This window comes from Ceratotherium simum, chromosome 4, assembly GCF_057802395.1.
Source record: "Ceratotherium simum simum isolate JZ-2026a chromosome 4, ASM5780239v1, whole genome shotgun sequence".
NCBI classification, from domain to species: domain Eukaryota; kingdom Metazoa; phylum Chordata; class Mammalia; order Perissodactyla; family Rhinocerotidae; genus Ceratotherium; species Ceratotherium simum.
This window is the reverse complement of record NC_141903.1, coordinates 21,066,195-21,085,062: the sequence shown is the minus strand read 5'-3', so window position 1 is coordinate 21,085,062 and position 18,868 is coordinate 21,066,195. Positions and strand designations below refer to the sequence as shown.

The 18,868-nt window shown below is 42.8% G+C and overlaps 2 protein-coding genes across 3 annotated transcripts in view; both read left to right on the top strand.

Annotated features, from left to right (window-relative positions):
• ITK (IL2 inducible T cell kinase) overlaps positions 1-10,181 on the top strand; it is a 66,350-nt gene extending 56,169 nt beyond the window's left edge. Inside the window, exons 14-17 of the mRNA XM_004428598.3 lie at positions 853-917; positions 1,013-1,131; positions 4,077-4,234; positions 7,552-10,181. Of these exons, the coding sequence (XP_004428655.1) occupies positions 853-917; positions 1,013-1,131; positions 4,077-4,234; positions 7,552-7,623 (414 nt within the window). The 3' untranslated portion in view covers positions 7,624-10,181. The remainder of the gene's footprint in view (positions 1-852; positions 918-1,012; positions 1,132-4,076; positions 4,235-7,551) is intronic.
• Positions 10,182-18,669: 8,488 nt separating this feature from the next.
• The window catches only part of CYFIP2 (cytoplasmic FMR1 interacting protein 2), a 133,315-nt gene continuing 133,116 nt past the window's right edge, over positions 18,670-18,868 (top strand). The window contains exon 1 of one of the 2 annotated variants that reach the window (XM_004428593.3): positions 18,670-18,756. The gene's annotated coding sequence lies outside the window, so the exon portion shown is untranslated. The remainder of the gene's footprint in view (positions 18,757-18,868) is intronic. The other variant, XM_087429496.1, reaches the window with a different exon arrangement.

The window sequence follows — 18,868 nt, the reverse complement described above, 5'->3', positions numbered from 1 at the left end:
CATCTCCCTTCCCCTCTCAACTTCTTCCTTCCTCTACCCGCTCTGGGATATCCTAGTGGGAAAGTGCTTCGTAAGGACTCAGATCTGGGCTCTAATCCCAGCCCTCCCTCTGACTTTCACTTTCTGAGTTTCAGTTTACATTCTTCCAAAATGAAGCTAACGGCCTCTCCTTCTTAACCTCTCTGTACCTCAGTTTCTTCCTGGTAAAATGAGAGAAATGGACAAACGCACTTTTTCTCAAAGTGTCATCCAGGGATCTTCCAGAATCACACTGGGGTGGTCCAAAAACCATCCTAGGATCTCTGATGGTTGGGGCTCATGAATATTTGTTTTAAAATCTCCCCCATGTGATTGTGGGCACATTAAACCTTGAGACACCCTGGAGTCTTTTATTACCAAGGACTCTTCTGATGCAACATTCTGTGATGTTAACTGGGGACCAGGCACTCTCACTATTGAGGAATTGTTTTAAGAGGATTAGCAACCTGAAATCATTCTTATTTTAGTCAAATTGGTGACAGTTTCTTCATATCATCCCTAATTTTAACATATCCTATCACATCACCTTGCATTAGAGCATGTTGGTTAGACAACACCATGGATTTCTCTTCTAATTATAGGGTCCCAGGAATAAAAAGACCAAACTTACTCGTTGTGATCAAGGATCTCACACATTCAGCTTTCTAGCTTCCATCAGGCGCTAGTGAAGCTTGAATAGTGTCTGTAAAGGTCGTCAATGCCCTCGTACCACAGCACACTGAAAGCGAAGGACGTGATTATAGGAGACTCCTTGATTTCTGATTATCCACCCACAGTTTTCTTTTCCCTTTTGTTCACCTGTCTCCTCTCCAGGCTGCCCGAAATTGTCTAGTGGGAGAAAACCAAGTCATCAAGGTGTCCGACTTCGGGATGACAAGGTAATAGGGGATGTGGTGCCGGCAAAGCCTCAGGAATGGGAATGGGACTCAGTCCCCCAGAACGTTGTGACGTTCTCCCTCCACTCTCTTCCCAGGTTCGTCCTTGATGATCAATACACCAGTTCCACAGGCACCAAATTCCCCGTGAAGTGGGCGTCCCCAGAAGTCTTTTCTTTCAGTCGCTATAGCAGCAAGTCGGATGTGTGGTCATTTGGTGAGTGACATTCTGGTGCCACATGCACGCGATCTGGGACTGTGGGCCAGCGATTTTATTTGTCAAATTCAGGCAACCCTACTTGCCCTGAACACTGGATGGTGAGGGTGCCCACCAAGACTCCATGTGTAAGAACAGCTCTGAAAGTATGAAGCGGCCTCACTATTGTATTTGTTCTTGGAGATCTTTGAAATGGGGGGTAAAAATAAAAGTGGAAACAGGGTTCTAGTGATAGCTGCTGTGAGGTCTAAAGCTGGAAGAGTCAGGAGATTAGAATGAGTTCCTTGGCGAAAGGGACCATGTTTTTCCCAACATTATATTCCCACATTTAATCCTCAATAAGTATTTTACTCATTCATTCAACAACAATTTATTGAGCATCTACTATATATGCCAGGGGTTAATCTAGGTGCTCACAATGCAGTGGTGTATAGAATAGAAAAGACTCCTATTCTCTTGGAGCTATGTTCTAGGAGAGGAGGAGAGAGAGAGAACAGATGATAACAATCATGTAAACAAGCTAATGGGTGTGTGTATAAGATAAAGTCAGGTAGTGATAAGTAAGTGCTATTAATAAAGCATAACAGTGATGGGATATAGAGTGACTGGGATGGAAGGAGGGTCTATTTTAAACAGCATGATCTGGGAAGGCCTCTCTGAGGAGGTAGCTCTTGAGCAGAGACCTGAATGATGAGAAGGAGCTGTCCCCATTCAAAGGTCCAGGGAACAGTGTCCCTGACAGAGGAACCAGCAAGTGCAAAAGCTTAGTGTGTCCAAAGAAAACAAGGGTACTGACTTAGTGGGAGAACAGTAGGCAGTGAAGTCAGCAGGCAGTGATAAGGAAGTGGAATTTCTAATGAGTGCGAATGGACATGAGTGAAAGACAGAATGAATGATGCTGGTGTGGCAGCAAGTACTAAATATTCTTGCTGGATTTGCCATGTCATCCTAAGCCTTGGTTTGTGCATACTAAAGTATGCACAAAAATATACCGACTTCTTTGATTCAGGTTATGAGAAGGATTATACTTTGGACAGGAATCAGTTGGAGTTTGATTTTGCCATTCAGTATGAGGGAAAGGCTTGCCAAGTGTAGTGACTAGTAGTAGAAACTGGGGAGAAGCTGACTAATTAAATCTCTTAGGGGAAGAACTAGTTTTAGGGCCTTCTCCAGCATTTTAAAATATCCATTTCCAATAACCAAGCAGTTTGTTAATTATGAGTCCGTCTGAACTGCTCCTTGAAACAGCTCCCCTTTACAACAGGCCTCACTATGACTTTGTTAGCCAAATTTAAGTTACAGAATGAACTTGGAAGAAATAAGTCTGCACTGAAGCATTCTCAGAAGATTCTCCTTTCCCCAGTGCATATAACCAGGAAGGGTAGGGCTGATGCGCAGCCCTAGGGGTGATGCAGCTGGGCACATGGCACCAAGCCAGGGTCCCATAAAGAGATATTTGCAGCCATGGCCACCTTGACACATTCACCTGTTGACTCTGAATGCGGTTTATTCTGCCACAGGTTGTCAACCTGGGAATCTTCTGTAGCATCTTACAATTAGAGGATTGGGCTGAAGTCCGTCCCTGCCTAGGATGTGTCATTTGAAGATTCCAGAGATGAGACTGACTGAGGGAAGCATAGTAGAAAGGGTTCCATGAAGAAAGGGTGAGGAATCTGGGGTGGTGAGCTGGAGACATAGAAACCCAGGTGGACTGAGAGCTCAATGCCTGCCTCAAGGCCACTGGACTTGGTCATGCACATTAAGGTTTTTGCCCTAATTAGTTGAGCAAGTCAAGTAACCTCTATAGGCCTTACTCAGTGTCTCATCAATACATTACAAGGTTTGTATTAAAGCAATTGTTTTCAAACCAGATTTGAGCAGAAATTCTGAGCTGGTGGTCTGGGCTGGGGCCCAGGATCTGCCATTTGAACAAACATCTGAGGTGATTTTTACTCAGATGTTTAGGGATCATCCTTTTGAAATCTCTGCCCTGAGGTTCTCTGGAATATGCTTTGAAAACTACTGGGTTAGGTGATCTGCAAGCTCTCTTCCCACTCTGACATCCTGTAAATATATTAGCACACAATAAAGCCAGGGATGACATTTCCATGAGGGCAGAAGAAGAAAAGGGATTAAATCAGAGGTCAAAAATGGACAACCTGAAGATGTGTTTTGCTTGGTCTAAACAGTATTTTTAAAAATCAAATTGAGAGCCAGCCCCAATGGCCTAGCAGTTAAAGTTTGGCATGCTCTGCTTCAGCAGCCCGGGTTTGGTTCGCGAGTGCAGAACCACACCACTCATCTGTCAGTAGCCAGGCGGTGGCAGCGGCTCACATAGAAGAACTTACAACTATACACAACTATGTACTGGGGCTTTGCAGGGGGAAAAAAGGAGGAAGATTGGCAACAGATATTAGCTTAGGGCAAATCTTCCCCTGCAAAAAAAAAATCAAATTGAGTTTATATTTTAAAACTCTCAATTTATGACTTCTTTTTAAAAATCAGAATGTGGCAATCCTGAGCGCTCAGTCCCATGTGCCATACATTGGCTGGAGCCAAATCACAGCCGTCCCCTCAAGACCAAACTTTTGACCTCCAGTTTTCCACAGTCCTCACTGGTCCCTACTATGGCACACCTGATTCACTCCATTCATTTACATCATGTGTAGACATCAGAGTTCAGGTCCCATGCAGCTTTTCATAGTAGCATTAGATATAACAAAGCGCTGAGCTTGGAAGTTCTTCACCACTAGGAAGGTTGGGAAATCGCAGTTCTTTAGAAACAGGACAGGCCTAATAAACCTCAGGTGGCTTGATACTGTACTTCCTAGAGGTAGGGACTTGAATCCTAATGCCAAGGAGTCTGTGATTTCTAGACATAAGTTGGTTTGTTTGCTACTTTTGAACTTGATTATTAGCTGTGCTACTCTCCCCATTTCCCATAGGTGTGCTGATGTGGGAAGTCTTCAGTGAAGGCAAGATCCCATATGAAAACAGAAGCAACTCCGAGGTGGTGGAAGACATCAGCACCGGATTTCGGTTATACAAACCCCGACTAGCCTCCTCGCACATCTACCAGATCATGAATCATTGCTGGAAAGAGGTCAGTGTAGGAAGTGGTTTCCCCTGCATTATAATCTATGACTTCAGGGTCTGCCCCCTTTCCTGGAGAAAGGACCTCTCTTAGAGGATGAGGCAGCAGGGATGACTAAAATAGACTAGCAGGAAAGTAATTTTGAGCATCTATTAACCAGAGAGGTTCCCCATTCCTAAAAGAGCTGGCAGTGACCTTAAATGTTATTTGATTTGCTACATAATGTCACAAACCATAAGCATACTGTCAGAGAGGAAGAGAGGGTGAGGTCTGTCTATGTCAATATGTCAATTTTATGAGGAAATAAACCCGTCTGTATCATCACAAAACCATTAAACAAACATGAAATTCACATGTACTGTGAAAATATTAAAATGAGTTAAAGTTCGTTTTATTCATTCAACAATTCAGAATGGGGAGCCACTGACTCTGTACCCCCCAGACGTCTCAGTTATCCCATGTCTGGGTTACAGGCTGTGCCTTGAGTCACACTAGCATGAGTCTTAGATGTCCTTTGGTGAGTTAGAACATTGTAAACGTCAACCAAAGTTGAAAGTTGCTGAAATAAAGAATTAATATGAATTCAGATCATTGAAGGGTAACATGGTGGAATTGAAAAAGTGTAGGATACTTGGATTTTGTCTCAACTTTACCATTTCCTAGTCATTAACCTTGCACAAGTCTCTGAATGTCTGTTCTCTTACTGGTAAGAGAATTAAACAGTGCTTGATCTGTAAGTTCATAGACCTTTTATGATCAGAAACAGAGAAACAATAAAGCCGTAAACAAGGGCACAAAACAAATCCAATCCGCTTCACAGGGATTAAATACAATAGTAATAATAATGATAGCTGACATTTAATTAGCATTTTTTAACTGTTTTTGATTTTTTTCAATTAATAGACTTTATTGTTTAGAAGTTTTAGATTTACAAAAAAATTGAGCAAATAGTACAGTGAGTTCCCATACACCCTCCTCCCCTATTAATAACATTTTGCATTAGTGTGGTGTATTTATTACAATTAATCAACCACTACTGATACATTGTTATTAACTAAAGTTTATAATTTACATTAAGGTTCACTCCTTGTGTTGTATAGTTCTATCAGTTTTGACAGATGTATCATATCATGTATCTGCCATTATTGCATCGCACAGCATAGTGTCACTGTCCTAAAATCCATGTGCTTCACCTATTTATCCCTTCCTCCTCCCTAAACCCCTGGCAACTATTGTTCTTTTCATGGTCCAAGTTTTGCCTTTTCCAGAATGTCATATTGTTGGAATCATACAGTGTGTAGCCTTTTCAGATTGGCTCCTTTCACTTAGCACTATGCATTTAAGATTCTACCATGTCTTTTCATAGCTTGACAGCTCATTTCTTTTTATCACTGAATAATATTCCATTGTATGGATAGACCACAGGTTGTTTATCCATTCACCTACTGAAGGAGATCTTGATTGCTTCCAGTTTTTGGCAATTATGAATAAAGCTGCTATAAACATTGGTGTTTATTGCAGCTTTTTATATGGATATAAATTTTCAGCTCAGTGGGGCAAATACCTAAGAGTCTGATTGCTCCTAGTGGATCATCTCATAACACGATTTTAGCTTTGTAAGAATCTGCCAGATTGTCTTCCGGTACGGCTGTGCCATTCTGCCTGAGAGCGCCTGCTGCTCTGCATCCTCATCAGCATTCAGTGTTGTCAGGGTTTTGGATTTTAGCCATTCTAATAGGTGTGTAGTGGTATCTCATTGTCGTTTTAATTTATATTCCCTAATGACATATGATGTTGAGCACCTTTTCATATGTTTATGTGCCATTTGTATATCTTCTTTAACGAGGTGTCTGTTCAGATCTTTGGCCCATTTTTTAATCGGGTTATTTGTGAGTTTTAAGAGGTCTTTGTATAGTTTAGACAAAAGTCCTTTATCAGATATGTGTTTTGAAAAAATTTTCTCCCAGCCTATGGCTTGTCTTTTCATTTTATTAACAGTGTTTTTGCAGAGCAGAAGTTTTTAATGTTAACCAAGTCAAATATCAATTTTTTTCTTTCATGAATTGTGCTTTCAGTGTTATATCTAAAAACTCATTGCCAAACCTAAGGTCACCCAGATTTTTTCCTTGTTTTATCTTCTAGAAGCCCTATAGTTTGCATTTTACATTTAGGTCTATGATCCTTTTTTTTTTTTTTTTTTTTGCTGAGGAAGAGTCGCCCTGAGCTAACATCCACTGCCAATCTTCCTCTTTTTGTACATGAGCCGCCACCACAGCACAGCCACTGACAGAGGAGTGGTGTAGGTCTGCTCCCAGGAACTGAACCCAGGCTGCTGAAGCGGAGGGCGCCAAACTTAACCACTAGGCCACCGCTGGCCCGTATGATCCATTTGGAGTTAATTTTTATGAAGGGTTTAAGGTCTGTGTCTAGAGTCGTTGTTTTGCATATGGATGTCCAATTGTTCCAGCACCATTTGTTGAAAAGATTACCCTTTCTCTATTGAATTTGCTCCTTTGTCAAAGATCAGTTGACTATATTTATATTAGTTTATTTTTGGGCTCTATTCTGTTCCACTGATCTATTTGTGTATTCTTTCGCCAGTACCACACTGTCTGAGTACTGTAGCTTTATAGTAAGTAATGAAGTCGAGTAGTGTCAGTTCTCTGACTTGTACTTCAGTATTGTGTCGGCTATTCTGAGTCTTTTGCCTTTCCATATTAACTATAGAGTCAGTATGTTAATATCTCCAAAATAGCTTGCTGGGATTTTTATTGTGATTGTGCTGAATCTATAGATCAAGTTGGGAGTAATTGACATCTTAACAATATAGAGTCTTTCCATGAAACGGACTAATTCTCCATTTATTTAGATCTTCTTTGATTTCTTTCATTAGAATTTTATATTTTTCCAAATATAGATCCCGTACATAGTTTGTTGGATTTATAGCTAAATATTTTCTTTCTTTGGTGTTATATAGCACTTATTTTATGAAGCATTTTTATACGTGATTTTATTTAATTCTCACAACAATCTTATGATGTAGATTATTATTATCCCCATTTTACAGATGACAAACTGCAGTTCTAAGAGGTTAAGCAACCTGCTCAAGGTCACATAGCTAATGAGTGGTAAAGCTGAGATTCAAAAGCAGGCCATATGATTCCGGAAAAGCTACTGCTAACAACTAGACATAATGGCCTCAAATACAATATAGATGGAAGCATATTTAAAAATCATCAGAGGGTATTGCTATTAAATTCTGGTTTGCTTTGGATTTAGCTACACAAGTATAAGAAACTCATAGAGCTCTTTTCTTCCCTCTCTAGAGACCAGAAGACCGGCCGCCCTTCTCCAGACTCTTGAGTCAACTGTCTGAAATCGCAGAATCCGGACTTTAGCAGAGACTCAGTGCCAGGCCACGGGCTGCAGATCCTGAATGGGGGAGGGAAGTCCTCCCTCCATAGAGCATTAATAGCTGCCACCAGCCCAGGACACCCCAGAGGCAGCTGGCCTGTCGCCCCAGTCCCTGAGCTGCCACAGAGGCAGCACCCTGACAGGCTGGCACCGGGCCACAGGCAGGAGGCTCAGCCACTGAAAAGGGAGTGGGGCCAGACCAGCGGCGACGTCTCTACCCTCCCTCCAGCCTCTTATCTCGTGTGGTGCACAGACCTCAATCTGACAGCTTTCAGGCAACACTCCTTGCACTTCTTCTTAGCAAAAGGGGGAGACAGGGGTTTGACCCCAAGTTATTATTTTTATTATTATTTTAAACATGGATCTAAAGTTTATGGTCAAAGGACTTTTTACTTAGCCTGACAATACAGAATCCCAAGATAGGGGGCAAGAGGAATGAGGAGCGTGACTCTTTTTCGAGGAGAACTGGTGAGCTAATGAAGGTCAGAAAGAGTGAGCTCTGGCGCTGAGATGCTGTCAGCCACAGCTTCCTGCCACGGAGGATGATGGAACAGCTGCTCACCCCAGAGGCCGGATATTCTGAGATGCAGCTTTATGAGGTTTTACTCGTAGAGTACACTGCCACCTCTCTCCTTGAAGGGAGTATGATGGACTTGGGTGAACAATTCCAATCCGGTGGTAGGAGCTGAGGGTATATGCTGTCTGGGCAGGAAGAGGGCATCTGATGGTGGGGAACCAGCTGGTACAAAGAAAGGCCTTACACTCTTGTCACTCTGATGCTCACCGTTAGTACCAAGCCAGGCAGGTGACTCTGCCTCCCTTCTGCACAGAATGCTTCTTCAGGCATCCTCGGAGGAATGAGTACTTCTGAATACTGACTGACTGAGGACGCCATCATCGTTTTTTCTGGCCTCCAGGAATCAGTCCCCTCTCTGCACTATTCCACCCTCATCAGCAGAGGGCAGCACTATGTTATGCAGGGTGGCCTTGCAGAGAAATGGAAGCTTCTTGAGCCCTAGAGTTCTGCAACTTTAAGGTTGAGACTTTCAAGGCTCCCAAAATTCTAGGAGAGGAGCAAGGGGTCTGTTCTTGCTCAAACCATCTGGATGGAAACTGAGTCAGGCACTGAGTGGTGTGCTTCAAAGATGCACAAGGAAGCCTACTGTTGATTGAGCACTTAAATATGCCAAGTGAATATGTACTGAGCTACAAGCCTTACCTGCAGAATTTCAGTTCACCCTGAGTTCCCACCAACCCCATGAGATAGTAGTAGTATTCCCATTTTACAGATGATGGAACTGAGGCTTTAAAAAGCCAGGACACCTGCCAGAAGTAACAGAGTTGGGAAGTATAGAGCCAGGATTCTAGCCTACAACTGTCCGACTCCAATGCAGTTTTTTAATTCCTACTCGACACTTCCCCCTACTGGAGATGACAGGGATTGCAGAGGAGATAAATAGAGCAGAAGGGAAAGACAGCAAGCCAATAAAGACTTCAATACAGCACCACCAGCGAGTAATGTTGCTCCTGCATAGACAGCTGTGGTTGGTGGTGTGGCCCTCCAACTTGGAATAGGATCTTCTTTTTCTTCATCTGCATTCTCACCTCGGTCAGAGTTAATGATTGTGGAGTTACTCAGTTAATTAAGCCTTTGATTCACCCAACCCACCAGAGTCATGTTGCATGAAGCCATTTATGCTTCAAAGCAGCTTTAAAAGATTCTTCTGCAGAATGTAAATGCTTCCTTTAATTGTCATTCCAACTTTGAGATGGCTGCAGTCTTCTTGAACACTGTGGGGAAGGGTATTCCCTGATGTAAGAGAGATTTAATTTTCCCACAGTATTTAGGTAAAACTTTTAGAGGAATTACTGGATGGTGTTGCAATTGGCTCTCTCTAAATCATGTAACATTTTGACAGGCTGGAGTTTCAGATGTATAACTTTTTAACTATGATTATTGTAAAACTGGGAGCCTTAAGATAAAACTCTATCATTCAGAAGATGACCTTACTCAACTTATCCAAAATCATCCTTATTTACTTTTTGGCATTTTGTACATTCTCTTTTGGAACCCTTAATTAGAGATAATTTCTGGAACATCCAGCCTGGAAGGAAAACATCAGAATTGACTGATTTCTGTGTTCTGGTTTAGAAAATCCCCCTTACATGGTATTACCTTGTTCAAGCTCAGATTTATCAGGGCCATAACTGAACACGTGTGGATAGTTACCCTCCCAGTGTCCTATCCTCAAAAATGGGCTTCCTGCCTGTTTTTTTTTTTTCCTCTCACATTTTGAAAATGGTGCCATGTGGTCACAGGGAATTCCCTTATACAAGGTTTTGGTTCTAGTTGCATTTTATAGATTTTGCATTTTGTACCTTTTGAGACTATGTATTTATATTTGGATAGATGCAATATTTATTAGTGTACAGTCATTGCTAGTGTTCACAATAAAAATGTTACAAATATCTTTTACCCTTCGTAAAGCACACAAAGTTAAAGGTTGGGTGTAGCAAATAAAGCTGTATATTTTAATGAAAATGTTATATATGGCCTGGGTTCCATATTCATCCAAATGTCAAATAACCAAAAATTTTCCTTAAGTGAAAATGGTTACATGGTTTCATGTTCCACAGACAAGTAAAGACTATATATCCTTCAACAACAATTGTTCAACAAGTAAATATCAAATACTTCTGACTTTCCTATGATCCACTGTGCTGAGTGCTACAGAAACAAAGATGAAAAAGGCACAGTCTTTACTTTCAGGAAACTCCAGGTATGGGTGGGAAGACAGACATATAAACAAGTAATATTAGAATACAGCAATTAGAGCAACAACAGAAATATAGTCAAAGAAGAGAAGAGCTCAGAAAAAGTGATGGAATCTGTCAGGGGCAGGATGATGTCAGGGGAAACTTCCTAGAACTTTGCTACCCAAAGTGTGGTCCCTGGACCAGCAACAGCAGCATATGACCAGCTTGTGAGAAGTGCGAATTCTCTGGCTTCACTCTGAGACCCACTGAAGGAGAATCTGCGTCTGAACAAGATCCACAGGTGATCATATGCATATTAAAGTTTGGGAAGCGCTATCACAGAGAATATAATGTCTGACTCAGTTTTGAAGATGAATTATGTTTTGGGGGTTTTTTGCCAAGCAAGTGGGCAGAAATGAGAGAAATACTTTCCAGGTAGAGGGATAGAGGAAACAGAATGTATTAGGAAGCTCTTATCAGTTTACCACTGCTGGAGCATAAGAGGTGTGTGTGTGTGGCCTCGGCAAGAGTGAGGATGATGGAAGGGGTAGGCAAATTGAAACTGAGGCTGTAAATCTAGGCAAGGACCCTGTTTTAAAAGACAATAAAAGTTTGAACTCTACCTATAGATAGAAAAGATGTCACTGAGCAAGGAGAGAAAGGCAAATTTGCGTTTAAAAATATATTCTGGCAGCAGCGTGGTGAATGGGTTTGAGAGAAGCAAAGCTGGCGGGAAAGAAACCAGTTTGGAGATGATTTTTGCCTTGCTGCTAGTACCAGATTATTGTTCATAGTCATTCACTGTCATCTGCTGTGTGGGTGACATGTGGAAATTGTAACTTGGAGTTCTTTAGTCACAGTTGGACAGCAATGAATAGCTTCCCTCTAAAAATCCTGGTGAAATAGAAGGATTATTATAGTTTCAGTGTGTTGAGCTCTCCCTGTACCTTTCAGATTACCAGGGCCCACGTCCACTGCAGGAGCCCGTTCCTGCACCAGAGGACCACTAGGTATGGGTAAGAAAGCCTGTGGCTTCCACATGGTCCTTTGTGGGACTCACCTGTGGGCTTGACTCCCACTGACAAATGATCCAGATAGGAAACTGCTAAAGCAGATTGGATGAACAGATCTGCTGCTCAAAGGATTTATCCTGCTGGCCCTACTCTCCCTGGAATCTGCCAACACACAAGTCCACCACTTTGAGGAAAAGATAGCACATACCCCATTCAGCAAGATGGGCAGTGTGTCTGTGTGTCAGCATGTGCAGAGTGAGCTGCGGATTTCCTGGTTAGAGCGGCTCGGGAAGGCCATCTGATCAGGAAGAGAGGGTTGGAGGTGAAGCTGCATTCACACAGAAGGCACATGTTTTTACTTACAATATATATTTATTTGCTGTGGCTTTGAGGGAGGTGCTGGAAATTTGGTGCACTAAAGCCCACTCCTCAAAGCTACCCCTTGGTGGCAGCACTGTGTGTGCGTGTGTGTATTTGTGTGTGTGCGTGTCTGTGTGTATGAGTGTGTCTTCAATGACGCTGAGATTCTCCACAAGGCGCAATGTTTGGTTGGCTCGTGGGATAACAGAATCATAGAAATACTGTTAGAAGGAGTTTCAAAGATGATTTATTTATTTTATAAATAGTTACCATTTGCCTGCTATTGCTTGATACTGTGTTAGGTGCATAGATGAATAAGATATCTTACCAGTTAGGGACCAAACACATTACACTCAAATTAGGATAGTTCAAGGAGGGCTTAGTTACCAAACAGTGTGGGTCAGGTTTAGGAGAACCACGGGAAATGGTACAGAGGAAAATAACAGCCGAGGAGCAGTGATCACCCGTAGTCCCAAAGAGAGGAGGAGGGGGGTGGTCATTTGAAGGTGCAAGTAGAAAGTCACCTGAAGAAGGTTGCCTTGAGAGGAGAGGACCTTTAGTGATAGACAGAGGAAGCCCAAGGCAGCATCACAAGAAGGAAGCCAGAGGAATAAATACACTGACGCCACTCTCCTACCCTCCCCCATCAACTGCTGGGGCTTCTTGTTGGCCAAACCCAACCAGAAGCCAGAGGACAAGGAAATCCTAGTAGGGTAGTCCACAGAGGTCAGTCTCCAGGGGCAGAGAGCAGAGTGAGAAAGTGGAGTGGATCTGGAGGAGCAAAGAGAAGATACCCAGCACAGACACCAACCCTTCCTATAAGATGCTCTCAAGCTAATAAAAAAGCCCAACACATAAACGAATACAGCTGATCCTCATTATTTGCAGATTCTATATTTGCGAATTTGTCTACCCACTGAAATTTATTTGTAACCCCCAAATCAATACTTGCAGCCCTTTCCCAGTCATTAATGATTTGCTCATGCCCAGAGCAGTGAAAGATTTTAGTCACCGTATACACATATTCCCACCTGAGGTCGAACAAGGCGATGCTCTGCCTTCTCGTTTCACCTCTCATACTGTAAACAAGTATCCTTTTCCTGTTGTCTTTAGTGCTATATCTTTTCCACTTGTGTACTTTTCATTGGTCATTTTGCTATTTAAAATAGCCCTCAAGCACAGTGCTGAAGTGCTATCTAGTGTTCCTAAGCGCAAGAAGGCTGTGAAGTGCCTTACAAGGAAAATAGGCACGTTAAATAAGTTTCATCCAGGCATGAGTTATAGTGCTGTTAACTGTGAGTTCAATGTTAATGAGTCAACAATATATATTAAATAAGAAATGTGCATAAAACAAAGTTATGTATTGATTGGTTGATGAAAATGTTGTGACCAGAAGCTCACAGGAACCTACCCTGCATTCCCCCTATGAGCAGTGGTTCTGTATTCACTAATTCATTGTTCACGGTGACTTTATAAAACTTAACCACCAAATAACGAGAATCAATTGTGATTGCAAAAGAATGTTGTAGGTTATCTAATGGCGCTGTGGTCACAATACAGTGAGAGCACAGAGAAAGAAGGGAGAACATCTAAAGGATCAGGGAGGGCTGTGCAGAAGAAGTGATGTTTGAGCTGTGTCTTGAAGGGTAAATGGGAGTCCCCAAGGAGGAAAGGGCCTGGAAAGACATTTCAGGCAGAGAAACCAGCGTGCGTAAAAACACATCTTACTCCACCTTCTTCCCTTGCGTTATTTTTTTGTTAGGACTGGGAACCTTGAGGTCCAAAGCCAACAGGTGCTGGCGATAGTCACAGGGGAATCAGTTGAAGGAGCCGAGTGGCTTCTGATTTCTCACCCTGTAGGCTCACCTCCACCCAACCCTTCTACACCCATCTAGAGCTACTAAGGAATTTCTGGTCCCTTTTCATTTTCTCAGACTTTGATTGTGACTACCAGTGTCTATAAGCTGAGACAAGCTATACATTCATTTGCTTTTCTGTCTTGTATCTCTCAAAGCACTTTCCCATCCAAGGTGATGTTTGATCTCCACAGCAGCTTTGGGATGGAAATGGGGGTGGAAGGTCTCACTTGACAGAAAAGGGAAGTGATGCACAGAGAGCGTGCCTGAGGTTGTAGAGCTACGTAACACAAGTGAGATTAGAACTCAGATCTTATTCCAAGTCTCACACGTTCTTCCTAGAGATCACACCAAAATTCAAGCCATGTTAATAATAATAATAAAAGATCCAATTTTTGCACACTTATGATGTACCAGACTCTGCTTAGTTTACTTTATATTATTTCATTTAACCTTCCCAGGAACCCAAAGGATAGGTACAATTATGATCATCTTACTTTTATAGATGAGGAGTACAGGGCTCGGTAAATTAGAGAAATCATTCACGGTCCCACAATTAGTAGGGGCAGAATGGAGGCTTGAAGCCAGACCTGTCTATTCCCAAATTCTGTGCCCCTAGCCATTCCATGGGGCTCATTATAGGACCACTTATGCTAGCCTCTGAGAATACAGCAGTACTCATCCCATTGTACCTCGGCTACATTGTTGATTCCAAATCCAGTTCAGAATATGCTCAGACCCTCCGTATCAGTTCTTATCCAGAATTATTGTAAATAGTATTTGTTTAAATAAAGGTGAAATGTTCCTTGCTATCAAGGTATGTGTAAAAGATCTGACCTTCAAGGGAGGCCGGTTCTCTAGAAGTTGTGGGAAATGAGCAAAGTGAAGGAAAAAAAGCAGAGAAGGGAAGGAATGTGCTTCCAACTTGCCCAGGATGGAGCTGCAATGTTTCAACTGCAAAAAGTCCTCAATATTTTATCTATAAAATAACAGTGCTACTTCTTAGGATTTTGAGACGATGAAATGAGCCCATCCTTGTAAAGTGCTTAGCATAGAGGCTGGCCCCAAACAAACATCCAATAAACGTTAGTTTAGAAATATATGCTTTAACAAAGTAGTTCGGATTCAAAGAAGGAAATAAGCACTCCAGTTTCCTATGGAAAAACCTAGGTCTGGGTCCAGCCACCTTGGGCAACCCTTCCTCTTTCTGGGCCTCGGTTGTTTCATCTATAAAATGAGGCATTTTGAGAAAGTGGTCAGGTTTTATCTAATGGACAATAAATTGCGTAACTGACCATTAAGTTTCTCTTTTCCTGCCAGCTACACAAATGTTAACTACATGAACCAAATATATGAACCTATTGTAGCAAGCCCACAGCAGAGAGAGATCTTTTTTTAATTTTTCACATTTATGTCTCCATCTCATATCTTTTCCTTCTTTCTTTTAAAAATTTATTTCTGATTCAAAAATTTTAAATATAGTGTATCCATGTAACTTGTATTAAACATGCTTTTAGAATAAGGTGGTGTATTAATGTACACATGGATTCGGTTTGGGAGGTGGGGAAAATGAGGCTGTATATAATTTTGGTTAAAAGCATAAGTTTGGTTTCACTTAGGCAAGTTATTTAGCCTGACTTAGTTTCTTCAACTATAAAATGGGGCTAACAATTATGTTTTCCTCATAGGATAATTGTGAATGTTAAATGAGATAATGCACTTGGTAAATGTTATCCACTATTATTAGTTTTAGAATTTGTGTTTTCTCTCTCCAGAACCAATTCTTATGCCCATTCTAGATATTCTACTATTGGTTTCTATTGAAGCAGGGTTTGCTGATGGATTTTAAATAGAGACCTAGATGTCCTAAGCGACTTGAGGCTTTTCTAAAAACAAGGCAATGTTGCCGCACATGGAACCACATTGCACGGGCCACAGCTTTGCAAGTGGCAAAGAAATTCTCGCCTGGTAGCTGGGATCCTCTCACTGCTGATGGTGCAGCCTGGGGTTGGACGTGAAGGAAATCTGAAGGCAACAGATGGCTACAAATTTCACCAGCAACATGCAAGCTAAGATTTCACTTTTGATTATTTATTCAATCCATTTTTACTGAACTCCTATTTTGTACTAGTCTCTGAGGATGCAACGGGGAGCAAGACAGACACGTCCCTGCTTTGTTAGATTTTATGCTCTCATGGTAGGCATGACAAATATATCACCAATTACATGCTCTCATGGTAGGCAGGCAAGTATATCACCAATTACAACACAGCATAACAAGTGATACGATAGAGGAAGCCCAGGGGTTAGGGGAGCATAGGCGACTAACCCTAACCTAACCTAGACATGGAGGGGTCATGGAGGAAGAAACACCTAAGTGGATACCAGAAGGATGAATAGAAGTCAGGCAGGAAACTGGGGGAAGGGTTGGAAGGGGGAGGGAAAGGAGGACAGATACATTCCAAGCAAAAAGCCCAGCTTGTGCAAAGGGCAAAGGCAAGAGAGAACACAGCAAGTTTGGGGAACTAAAAGATTCCCTTTAGCTGAAGCAGAGCAGGCTTGTTCACAGCAGAAGATACTGGAGTGTAGACGCCAGGTCATGAAGACCCTGTAGGCCATGGTCAAGAGCTTGGGCTCCATCCTGAGAGCTGTGGGGAGCTAGGGAAATGCTTTCAGAGTGGCAGGGGGATGTCCTTTGTTTTAACTCAGCCGATTTTGCACATGCAGAGGGACCTTGGCTTGTATCCAACCTACTACACTGAATAGATGGGGAAATAGAGGTGAAGTGACTTGCCTAAGATCACTTAGTTGCAAAACTAGGAGCAAAAGGCAAGCCTCAGGATTTCCAACACAGCGGTTTCAAGAAGACCATATTGCTTCCCCTTATAAGCAAATAAAATTCAGGGGTCAGGGAATTATTTTTGCCTAAGATCTAACCAAATATACATGTAATCATCTTTTTTGTTTTTAAGCAACTTGCTCCTGAAAAGTGAAAAGACAAGGAAGGAACGACAGGGAGAAATATGTCTTCCAGAAACCTACAACATCCAAAGTAATATGCCCTTTAGAACAAAAATACAATCTCTCATTGTTACATATTTGTAATCACTGACACTTAAAATCCCAAGGAACACAGTGGAAGATGAAAAATTAAAAGAGCAAGAAACCTCAATTCTGTTTTTAAAGCCATCCTCCACAAACACCCCCACAGCTTTCTCACATGGCATCAGGGACAGAAATGTGTGTGTGTGTGTGTATATATATATATATATCTCTCTCTAAGTCATCCTTTCTGAAATAGGAATTTAAATTAGAATAGGTGATGTAACATCAAACCACAAAAGATCATGAATTCTCAGCGCTTGGGAAATGTTGTGAGATCAGTGAGGGCAAAGACTTTCACAAGTTCTGTGCTGAGACTTGAGTAACGTGGCTTCTCTGTAAATAACCCCTGATAGGAACAGCTGAGTGATTAAGTACGAATTTGCGAGCCTCAGCATTATTCACAGGAGCTAAAACATGGAAGCAATCCAAGTGTCCATCGATGAAAGAACGGATAAGCAAAATGTGTATAAATGTGCAATGGAATATTATTCAGCCATAAAAAGGAAGGAAATTCTGACATGCTACAACATGGATGAAACTTAAGGACATTATACTAAGTGAAATAAGCCAGTTTTAAAAAGACAAATACTGTATGATTCCACTTATATGACATACTTAGTCAAAATCAGAGATAGAAAGCAGAACAGTGGTTGCCAGGTGCTGGAGGAGAGGAGAATGGGCAGTTAGTGTTCAATGGGTATAGAATTTCAGTTTTATAACAGGAAAAGAGCTATGGAAATGGATGGTGGTAATGGCTGCACAACATTATGAATGTATTTAATACCACTGAACTGTACACTTAAAAATGGCTGAGATGATAAATTTTATATTATGTAAATTTGTGAGCCCCATGGAAACATTTCAGAAAGGTTCCCTTGTAGCAGGACTTTATTCCTTATATCTATATACACTTTTAAATGTCTCAACAGCTTTCAAATTATTTACCCTGCGAGGTAGGAAGGGCACCTGTTATTCCCCACATTATAGATATGGTGGCCTCTCAGGAATAGAGTGGTGAAGTGACTTGCTTAAGGGTCCCAAGGTTGGGATTTGGTGTGGTCTGCCCTCAGCGGCTGCATTTCAGGGAGAACCGTGTCTTTGGAGAGCCCTAAATGGTAGATAAGCCTTGAAGAGAAAGATTCCTGTCCTCTCAGTTCCTTCCCGGGCTTTGCCAGGAAATACTTCCCGTCACTATATGTTTTCCTTTTCGTCCATTCCGCAATTCCTGAATGAAGTTGAGGCAGGTCCCTGCTTAAGAGATGGCGGCTTCAGAGATTCGGCTCCCAGGAACTGAAAGGGAGTGTGAGAAGCTATTCGCGAGCAGAGAAGCAGCATTAGGGACCAAACTCGACTGGCTGAAGGCCCCTCTCCCCAACCCCCAGATCTATTTTCTGTCACTTCACCGTGTTCCTTTCCTTCACAGAACTTTTCCCAGATGTAAGTGGACATTTGCTAGGTTAATGTATGTCCTGTTTCTGGTAAATAAGCTCCAAAAGGGCAGGGACCTGTCCTCTGCACACCAGTGTATATCCAGCTCCTGCACCGTATTTGGAACAAAATAGCTGCTCAATAAATATTCGGTAGATAAATGAGCACTTGGAAATAATGTGAGATCAATGAGATCCGAATGGAGCCCAAAGCTTCCGTCCTCGCACTGCTGTAGGTGTGGCTCCCAGGCATGGGGGGTCTGGGGGCAAGTCCTCCCTCCCTTCTCCAACCCCGGAGCAGGACAGTTGGCTGTCCCGAGGCGGGAGCCCGGGATGCAGGTCGGGGATGCGCGGGCCGCGTAGAGGGGCGCACCGGGAGCCCCTCGCCGCAGCCATTTCCTGCTCTTTGTGTGACAGCCCCGGCGGCGAAGGGGCCGGGCACCGGGGGCGGAGGAGGAGCCACGGCGGGCGGAGGGGCGGGGCCGGGGGCGGGCCGAGCACGGCTGCCGGCGGAGCGGAGCCGGGCAGAGCATCCTGCGCCCCGGCGCGGGGCCCTGCCGTAGCCTCGGGCCCCTCCCCTGGACCTGCCGCAGACCCAGGTAAGCGGCGCTGGCAGGCCTAGGGGCCGGCGCAGGGGCCGAGATGCTGCTAGGGACGGCGATGCAGCCGTGAGGATGCGCGAGGGGCCGGCGCAGCTTTTCCCAGTCCGTG